The sequence below is a fragment of the Ichthyophthirius multifiliis genome, assembly GCF_000220395.1.
Source record: "Ichthyophthirius multifiliis unplaced genomic scaffold scaff_1120509250223, whole genome shotgun sequence".
Lineage (NCBI taxonomy): Eukaryota > Ciliophora > Oligohymenophorea > Hymenostomatida > Ichthyophthirius > Ichthyophthirius multifiliis.
The window spans coordinates 14,940-25,874 of record NW_004086962.1 but is presented as its reverse complement, the minus strand read 5'-3'; the positions used below and the strand labels follow the sequence as shown (position 1 = coordinate 25,874).

General features: G+C 15.6%; 1 protein-coding gene across 1 annotated transcript, besides 14 other annotated features; it reads right to left on the bottom strand. All coding sequences in view use genetic code 6, as the record gives it.

Moving 5' to 3' along the window:
* Positions 1–39: 39 nt before the first annotated feature.
* Positions 40–71: a microsatellite.
* Positions 72–912: 841 nt separating this feature from the next.
* Positions 913–983: a microsatellite.
* A 1,526-nt stretch (positions 984–2,509) lies between these two features.
* Positions 2,510–2,558: a microsatellite.
* A 2,050-nt stretch (positions 2,559–4,608) lies between these two features.
* Positions 4,609–4,667: a microsatellite.
* A 1,027-nt stretch (positions 4,668–5,694) lies between these two features.
* Positions 5,695–5,743: a microsatellite.
* Positions 5,738–5,784: a microsatellite.
* An 18-nt stretch (positions 5,785–5,802) lies between these two features.
* On the bottom strand, positions 5,803–9,073 carry IMG5_057020 (protein kinase domain protein; the record flags this gene model as incomplete). The annotated part of the gene is made up of 5 exons (XM_004037217.1): positions 5,803–6,153; positions 6,700–7,159; positions 7,874–8,056; positions 8,196–8,656; positions 8,985–9,073. Coding segments are annotated over 5 exons (1,542 nt in total), but the record flags the coding sequence as incomplete, so codon positions are not given.
* Positions 7,549–7,587: a microsatellite.
* Positions 8,098–8,187: a microsatellite.
* Positions 8,101–8,191: a microsatellite.
* Positions 8,929–8,966: a microsatellite.
* Positions 9,074–9,380: 307 nt separating the features above from the next.
* Positions 9,381–9,447: a microsatellite.
* Positions 9,382–9,441: a microsatellite.
* Positions 9,390–9,464: a microsatellite.
* Positions 9,410–9,464: a microsatellite.
* Positions 9,465–10,935: the final 1,471 nt, after the last annotated feature.

The following is a 10,935-nucleotide window of genomic DNA, read 5'->3' as shown; positions in this document are numbered from 1 at the left end:
ATTTTTTTCGGTACTTTTCTAATATATCTTTCTAAAAGTTAAAAAAATTATTAATAAAATAATTATTAATATTAAAAAAAATAATTACTTATTATAATATTATCAAGTATACCAAAAAAGAAATTTTGAAAATTCTTACTTTCATCACTTAGAGTTTATTTTAAATTTCCAATAGCATTTTTAAATCCATCAATAAACCTTCCTCCTTACTTAATTGAAGTATAAGGGAGTAGATAAATATTTAAAATACCTTTCACTAATCCACTAATATTTCTAATAATAATAATATCTTAAAGGATTTTAAAAATATGTAAATTGTTTTATAATTATCCTAAATATTTATTAACTAATAAATCTAAAAAATTGGAATCTAATTATTTATTATAATAGTTAACCTATTTAAATTAAATAAATGCATTTTTTATAAAATCTTAAACCATAAAATCTACTTTAATTTAAATGCTAAAAGAACTAATTAAAAATACTTTAAATTTTAATTTATTAATATTATTATTTTCTAAAAATAAATCTTTATTTTCATCAAAAATTTACAATATTTCAAATTCATTTTCTATTTCTTCTAATTTTTTTTAATTTTTTTAATATATATCTTCTTTTTCTTCTTCAAAATCAAATAAATCATCATCTAAACAAAATAAATCATCTTCTTAAATATTAAAATCAAAATGACTTAATTATTCAAAAAGTTCTTTATGTTTATTTTCTAATTATAATTATAAATCTTATAAATATAATCTAAAAAAAAAATCTTCATCTTAAAATTCTATATCAGCTAATAAAATTTTTTCATCATTATAAATATCTTATTTTTATAAAATTGTAACATTTTTATTTCCTGAAACACCTATTATATTTAAAAACAATAATAATTAAATTATAATATAAAAAAATTATATACATATATATAATAAAATATAGCTATAAAAATATATATATATATATATATATATATATATATATATTATTTACATTCTAAATCAAAATTATAAATTGTAAAAGTCATATTATTTTAACTATTTTAAAATGAAGAATAAAATAAGACTATATTTTCAATATTCATTCTTAATATTTATGAATAATTTCTTGTATTTTTTATTTAGAAATTTTTATCTATATCAAAATCTAGTCCTTAATAAAGTTGAATTTAAATCATTTTAATAATTTCGAATTTAATGAAAATGTCATGATTATTTTTTTAATAATAGCACTCTATTTTTTATTACTTTGCTTTTCTAAAAAACTCTTCGTTTTCTTTTTCATATTTTATTATATTTTAATTTAAAACATTTAATTTTTCTAATTAATCTTCATCGAATATCTCAAACTCATTTAAAATACAAAAATCGTCACTTTTTTTATCTAAATTCTATATTTACTCTTTCCTTACATTCTCTTCATTTAAATAAAATTCTTTTAAAAATTTCATTATTAAAAATGAGCTTATCGAGACATGAACTGGTAAATGTTAAATAGTATCTTTACAGGCATTAAAAATAATAAAATCAACTATACAATCATACTTTTTATTATCCAAAATATTAACTTTTAAATTATTTATTTCTATTATTTTTTGAAATCCGAGTCTTTAAAGTTCTTCATTGATAATAATATTCTATTTTTTTTTATTTACAAGGAAATAAAAATGTATTTTTTGAATTTAAACTTCCGTTTTTTATTCAAATTAATTATTTTAACTATTTCTTAAATTCTAAATTTTTAAATTTAACTAATTTAATTATAAAATAGTTCTTGTCTTAAAAAAATAATTTTTTTTAAATTCCTCTTTAACAACTTATTCTTATTAATTTTTATTTTTTTTCTTAAAAATTAAAGGCAATTATTCCCTTATTTCTTAATTATGGAAAGGAAATATATCCAAAAAAATATTATTTATTTAAGCTTTTAAATTTAATTATATTTTATTCTCTTTTTTTTTCTAAAAATCATCTACTATTATTATTTATTCATTTTATTTATAAAAACTCGATATTAAATTATTTATACTCTTTATTAATTATCCCTTAAAATCTCCAAATCGCACAAGTAGATTACCAACTTTTAAATTTTCAATTGTAATACAAGTTTAATTCTCAACCTCATTATTAATATCATAAAAAATATTACTGCTTTCAAAAATGCTTCTATCAGAAGAATTTTATAAAACTTAAGGATTTTCTATTTTAAATTAAGCAAATAAAAATAAATTATTTATTTCTTCATAGTCTTGCTCTCTTATTTTAGATTTTATTACTTCTCTATCATCTTCTATTTCAATAGTGTATATTAATACTTATTTTTGAGGAATTTATATTTGGGAAGATATGAAAAATAAGTTATCCATGTTATAATTATTATTTTTTAAAAATAAAATGTCAGTTTATTAGTTATCAATTAAATAAAATTACTTTATTTAAAATTTATAAGTTTATTCTTCTTTCTAAAATCTTATTTTTTGAAGGATTATTTATAAAGATTGTTAAAATGGAAATTTATTAAATTATTATTTAATTTTATTTTATTTTATTTAACTTTTTTTATCATTAAAGTTTTTTATATTTATAATTATTTCATTTATTTGTAAATCATAAATATTTTTTGAATTTAAGTCTTTTTGTTTTATTTATAATTAACTTTTTTAATTTAAAATATCCTTTTTTTTTTTATAAAAAATATTAAATTTATACAAATTATTTTTTACTTAATATTCATTTTATATCTTATTTATTAAACTTGAAAAATATTTCGTTTTCAATAAAAAAAATTAATTTAACTAATTTAAATTTTATTTTTTTATTCGTCATTTATATTAAAGATACCGATTTCAATTTAATTGATTTATAAAATTTAATAATTTTAAAATTATTAAGTATTGTTTAAAAATTAAATTAATACTCCTTAAGCTTTTTAAATTTCGCCTTTTAAAAAATAATTATTCCTTTAATTATCGTTATTTCCTTAATAAATATTCACTTGATTTATTTCAAAACCAATTAATTAATTTCTTTAAGTTTATTTACATTTACAAAAACAATCTCTATTACTATTCTATATAATTTTAATATTATTTATATTTAAATTTAAGCTAATATTATTCTATTATTAATAACTAATTTATTCAGATATTATTTCATTAGATTACATTAATTATTATTATTAATCTTATTGAAAATTATCTTTTAATAAATAAATAAAAAATCTACAAATAATTCATATATATATTATTACTTTATTATATTATGAATATCCAATATAAATACTAAATAAAATCAAAATCTAAATAAATGTAGATTTATTTCAAATTAACTTTTAATAACCCTTTTGTAAATTAAGCAAAAAAATCTTATTATGCCCCAAACTCTTAATTATTTATATTTTCTTATTAAAAAAAAGACTTTTATTTTTTAATTTAATTATTCAAACAATTTTATTTTTACAATAATTCATCTTCTATTAAATCAGAAAAAGAAAAAATATAAGAAATACATTAAAACTTATCTTAATAATTTTAAAGTAAAATAGACTATTAAGAACTTTTAATTTAACCATGAAATTAGCTTTACATTATAGACTTGAAAATATCATTTTCACTATTTTGATTATTTTCTTCTTTTTGTTCTTCTTCTTCTTCAAATTAAATATCTTTCAAAAAACTCTATTCGTGTATTTTTTTTTCCTATAATTATATTTTAAGAATATCAAATTTATTAATTTAAAAATTAATTTCATTTTCTTTTCCACTATTGATTTCAACCCCATCTGCTTTTAAATAAAAATAGCTTTCCGGTATTCCTTCATTTATTAATTTATTTTAAATACTATAGTCTTTATTTTAAACACAATTTTATTAAAAATAATACTTCCATTATCTCTATAATCGATTGGAATTATTTAAAAAATAAGCGTTTATAGAATGTAATTAGACTTAAATATTTATTTAAAAAATATTTTAAGAAATTTTTTTATTATTTTCAACAGAATTAGAAGCTTCTTTTTCCAAATTTAAACTGACTTCCAAATAATCTTTTTCATTAAATAATTTCATTTTTATCTCTTCTATTGATTAAAAGAACACATCTTCTTATTTTTATTTGTTTTATTATAGTTAATTTTCATTTTTCTATTAATAATTAAAATAATCCTTTAAAAATTAAATTTCATAGTTTATTTTTTTCTATTAAAAAGTATTCTCTTCCAAAACCTAATTATTATTAATTTCTTGAGATTACTATTTATCTAAATTTTTTAAAACACTTGTCATTTACGCTCCAAAGCTATTATTCCTTTGTAAAATCAAAAATCCATTTTAGCATTTTTAATGTATATGTAATAATTCCAGCAAGCTTTCTATTTATTCTTTTTCAAAATAAACTTCTATAGGTGGAAATTTAGCTTTTATACTTTAAATATGCTAGGTTTTTTGTAAATACTCGACTTACATTTGTAAAGATTATTATATATTTTCATTATCCAGATTTAGATTATGTCCAGTAACAAAAATGCAATTATGATGATGTATTGAGATATTTTTATTTTATGAATTATTTAAATTAATATTATTTTCTTAATTTTATTTTAAAAAAATAGAGCATTCTTTTATTTCTAATTAATAATTTATTAATTCTTTATTTTTATTATTAATATTATTATTTTTCGGTTAAGAAATTTACAAAAAATTAGTTTTAAAACAAAAAACTTTGGTCTATTTGGGTAAAATCAAATCGATTTAAATATGCATGAAAGTTAATTTTATGGAAGAAATTATTTTTTTAATAAATTATTCGAAAATATCTATTTATTCGCTTTCTTCAATTAATTCAATATAGTTTTCCTCATTTTATTATTTATTTTTATTTTTAGGCTTTTTTTCCTCATGTAATTTCTTAAATTAAAATTGCAAATATAAACCATTTATTTGTATGTCGATTTCTTCATTGAGAATTCGAGAAAGAGATTTTATATCTATTTTTAAATTATTTATAATACCTTTTTTTAACTCCAAAACTGTTCCTTTCAAAAATGTTTTGTTTATCTTTTTGTGAGATAAGGGAAGGTCGAATAATTCGAGAGAGTCTTTATTGATATCTTAGAGAGTTATTTTTCGATCTATAAAATTATTGAACATCCTTTCAAAAAAAAAACTAAATATATTCCTTATAGGGGAAAATTCGCTTATTTGATCTAATATAAATGAAAAAAATCGGCTCATGTTTTTTTTTATTTTTATTTTTTTTCTATAATTATTTATTTTATTCTTTTTAAAAATAAGAAGTGCTTTTGTATATTTTTGGTATTATTTATTAATTATATATTTTTTTTTATTATTTTAAAGTTTTATATTAGGTAATATATTCTTAATTATTATAATTTTATTTTTTATAATTTTTAAAATAGCTTCATTAAAAACAATAAAGAAAAAAATTAAGAAATTTATTTATTAATATTTTATTAATGATATAATAATATAAATAAGAAAATATTCAGATTTTATATAAAAAACATATATAGGTAGAATATTTTTATATTATATTAAAAAATATAATTTTTTAAAAATTATTTAAAACAAACATAATAGTATTAAATTAATAATAATTTACATTATATAAATAAATATATATATAGATATCAATAATATTATTAGTTGTAATAATAAATTTATTATAAATTTTTAATTTTAAATACTTAATATAAAATAATTAAAATATAATAGTTTAAAATAAAATAAAATATGTAAAATTAATTATAAATAAATATTATAAATTTATTTATTTTTTTTAACAAAAATCAAATATAACCTTCAGATGATTTTTATTCATCCTAAATATTATAATTTTTTGGTAAAATATCATTTTTATTTTCGCTCAAATTATACATATTATCAATTTAAATTAAACTTTTTCCTTTAGTTTCTTTCATATAACCTATAGTCAGGAAAAAATTAATAAGCATAATTCCCCCAAACATCCAAAAAATTCCATATAATTTCAATTCACTGTCAACTAAAATAGGGAAAAATTACACTATCCCAGTATTAAGTCCCCAAAATAAAATACTAGTAATCATATATCCAACTTCAGGCAAATTTTCCGAAAGCACCACAGGATAGATTGGTGAAATACTTAATCCGAATCCAACCTTAAATGCAATAAGTACATACTTAATACTTGAATCTACCTAAAAATATGAAAGAAAACCAATCAAAAACAACATGATAATTATAAAACCTTAACCAAATAATAATATTGTTTTTCTTCCAACTTTTTCCACATAAAAAGGGGCTAAAGCAACTGAAAAAAGGTCCGCTAAACTTGTATATAAAGCAAATTAAGTTGCATAAGAGTTATTATTATTACTATCTTTCATCACAATATTATTATTATAAATAGTAATAATAAAATAACCTGAAAAATTCACAGAAATAACACATAAACAACAAACTAACATCCTTCTTCTGTATCCGAAATTCTTAAAGATATCTAAGAGTGTTAAATGTTTGTTTTTAATATATTTTTCTTCCCTTTATTTAATAGATTCTTTTATTTTCTATAATATTTCGTTACTAACCTCTTCTTAATATATTTAATTTAAAGCATTTAAAGTATTTTATTCATCTCTATATTTTTAATAAATAAAAAAAGGTGAATCATTTTTAAAAATAAGTAAATAACCCAATAAATGTACACATGAAATAATACCAGGAATCCCTAAAACAATTCTCCAATATTAATCGCTTACATTCTCAGTATTTAATCCTAACAACGATGAAAAAATAAATCCTAAAGGAGTAAAGCAAACCATAGGAGCACCTGCATATCCCCTATATTTATAATAAGTCCATTCTACAATAAATAAAATGGCCAAATTAACTAATATACCCATTCCTATTCCCTAAATAAATCTTCCTAAAACAAGTGAGGCAGTATTTTATATTAAGCCTAATCCTGATCCTATTATACAAAAAACATCTCCTATCATAAATAAGGTTCTTCTTCCATATAATGCACTAAAATAACCTGCAGAGATAGATCCTAAAGCAGCTCCAGCTGAATTAGAAGAATTTACTAATCCTGTAAAGAATTTTATTTATGATTCTTTCCAAGAAAATATTTATGGAAGCTTACCTAATAAAGGATTAAGCAAACTAATACAAAAAGCATATTGAAAAATGTTTATTCCACCATGGATTATCATAAAAATATATTTTGTTTTGTTTCGAAATAGGGAAGGACGGTTTGAATCTATTACTATTTCTTAATTGCTGTTTTCTTTTAAATTATGTTTGAATCGAGTAGAAGAGCATTGCTTTGTTTTGATATTTGGTGATTATAGTGATTAGTTTGTATTATTTTATTATTGTTTCATTTATATATATATATTTTGTTATTTTATTAAAGATTAATTTAATTAGTTTTGGTTTTTATTTTTATAAAATTTATATATTTGTATACTATAATTCAATTTAAGAAAAATTAGTTTATGATTTTATTAAAATAATTAATTTACAAATTATTTAAAAAAAAAATATTGACTTTTTATTATTTATTTATTTTATATTTTTTAGTTTATATTGATTATTGAGATTAATTTTATAATAATATATAATTGTATTTAATTATATTTTTTTTAATAATTATATTAAAAAAATGTAATTAAGAAATTATATAAAATATATATAATATTAAAAACAAATAAATATAAAGATATTAAAATATTATAATAATTATTTCAAATGAATTTAAAAATTCATTAAAATAAATATTATTTTCTTACTACTGAATTCCTTTTAAATAAAACATCTTATTTATTTGAAATATTAATATCATCATTTATTTAAAACTAATTAAAATAAGATTACTCCAAAGCAACTTAACATGGTATTCTTTTTTAAGGATCTTTTTACAAAAACCATTTAAGTAATTCTTTTGCCTCAGGACTTATATTATCATATTTTTATTCCTAAAAATTAATTACACAATCTTTATTTTTTGCTAAAACATGATTAAATTTAACTCCTTTAAATAAATTTTCACCAAATAATCTTTAATATTATATTTAAAAATAAAAAAAAATAAAAATAAAATTTATATATGTAAATATATATATATATATATATATTTCTATATATTTTTATATTTATATATATCTATATATTTATATATCTATATATATATATTTACAAATTATGGAAAATAACACCAGTTGAGAAAATATCACTTATACAATTTTAAGCTAAATTTTTATCAATTTAATTTGCTATTTCAGGAGCTACATATCCTGGTGTTCCACATTTTGGAAATATATAAGGAATATCATAGGTATAAGTTGATAATCCAAAATCAATAATTTTTAGAGTTTAGGTTTCTTTTTAATAAATAATATTTTCCAATTTTAGATCTCTGTGTATAATATTTTTTTAATGCAAATATTATATGCCTTTTAAAATCATGTATAAAATTCTTTTTATTTCATATTCAGGCAATTTTTTTTAATTATCAATATAATCTTATAATTTGATTCCTTCAATTAATTCCAATACAAAAAAAAATTAATCTTTACTTTAAAATACTTCAAAAAGTTTTATTATATATTAACTTGTTGTTAAATCTCTCATTATTTTTAATTCATTAAAGATAGATAACTTTTATATATAATTTATTATTTAAAAAAAAAAAGTATAAATATTTTTGATAAATAGTAAATATTTAAATATAAGAAACAAATTTTTATATATATTATTTTATTTATAGTAAAAATAAAATTAAAGTTATAAATATATTAAAATATTAATATATATATATTTATAAATTAAAAAATATATGTATTAATTTAAATATGTACAAAACTAATATTTAATATAACAATTTCAAATATTTTAAATATATTTTTTTATTGTATAAATATATAAAGTTATATTTATATATATATGATTATTTATAATTATATATTATACATTAATATAATTTTACCAATCCTTTTTCTTATTCATAAAGTTTATTTTTATCAAAAACTTTTACTGCGAATTTCTTTTACTTTATATATTAATTACTTTGTAAACCTAAAATAAAAATTACATAAAATTTTTTTCTATAAATATTACTTTTGCATAATTCCCTTTACCTATTTCTGATATTATATCATATTCATCATAAAAATTTGCTTGCATAATTCTTTGACTTATCAATTATTTAAATTAATGGAAATATTTAACGTCAAATAAACATTAGAATTTGTAATCATCTCCTATAAGTTTAAAACCGGTTATTAAATAAGGATTATAAAGTTTATCATAAATCCAAATAATTTTTGAATTAGGTTTTAATTCCAATATTTTATTTGGTACGTTTTAATAAGGTTTCTTTTTTTATATTAAAATAAATATATAAAATAATAAATATATATATATATATATATAATATATATATATATATATATCCATATATAAATATTTTTATGTATTTATTAAAAAAATTATAAATTATTATTTTATTATAAATATTATAAATTAAAATTACATTGCATATTATTAAAAACTCATTAAAAATATAAATAAATTTTTATTTATTATTTTTTTTTTTTATTTAATACATTAAAAATCAAATAATGACATTTAATAATTAATAAATCCATTTTTCTAATATTTACTAAAGTTAATTTGACTATATATTTAAATTATATTATTATCTTTTTATATTATTTAATATTCTAATCCTTTTTTTACAACATTCTCTATATGTGTTAAATTCTTATAATTTTTACTTTATGATGTAGATTTGTTTTAAAAGTCTTTATCATTTAAAGGCTTTAGCTTTAAATAATTTGATAAATTAAATTAATTCAGAGATATATTTTCTATGTATTATTTACGTTCTGTTTAATGTTAAATTTATTATAATTCATAATATTAATTATTGATTGAATTATTTATATATTATTGCGGAAGCTAATTTACTATATTATATGTTTCAGTTTTTTGATGTTTTTAATTTTTAATAGAATTTTTTTTAAAAATTTGAGGAAAATTCTAATGTAAAGAATTATCATTAAACATAATGTTAACTTAAGATTAATTTTTTTACCTGTATAATTGTTAATTTTATAAATATAAAATAGATTTTATATTAAAATATAAGTTATAATATTCATAATTATTTATATTATTAAAAAAATTAAAAACTTTAAATCAATTTTATTGCGAATTTACTAATTCATTATCTTTAAAATCTTTTTATATTTTTTTATTATTTTTATAATATTATTTTCTATTTTCTATTTTCTAATGAAAACTTTTTTTGATAAAATTTATATAATTCTTAAAGAAAAATATAAGTATAAAAATATAATCAATATTAATTGAAATTTTTAATAAATTTTAATATTTTAAAAATACAAAAGAAATATTAATTTTTTTTAAATTCTTATATATTTCATTAATTAAAATATATGTTTTTAATATATATAGACTACATAAACATAATATTAATAATTTTATGTTCTAAATTAGTTATAAGTTATTAATATAAATATACTTAAAAGTATTTGATTTAATTTAATAGATAAAAAAAATATTATTTAAAAAAAAAACATATATATTAATTATCTATTATAAATCAAAAATTAAAAAATTATCTTTTTATATATATATAATTAATAAAAACTACATAATTTTATTTAATGCATTTGTAAATATAAATAATAACATAATAAATTTAGTTTATTGTTGGTTCTTTTTTGATATTTAATCAAAAATATAATCCTTAAACAAAAATTATTAAAACATTTATTCAACATAATTAGTATTTTGTTTTAAAAAAAATAATATAGTTTTCTTTATTATTTATTTTATACATTATTAATTTTAATAATAAATATAAATAAGAATAAATTATGTGTTAGGAAAAGTAATATTTAAAATATTTA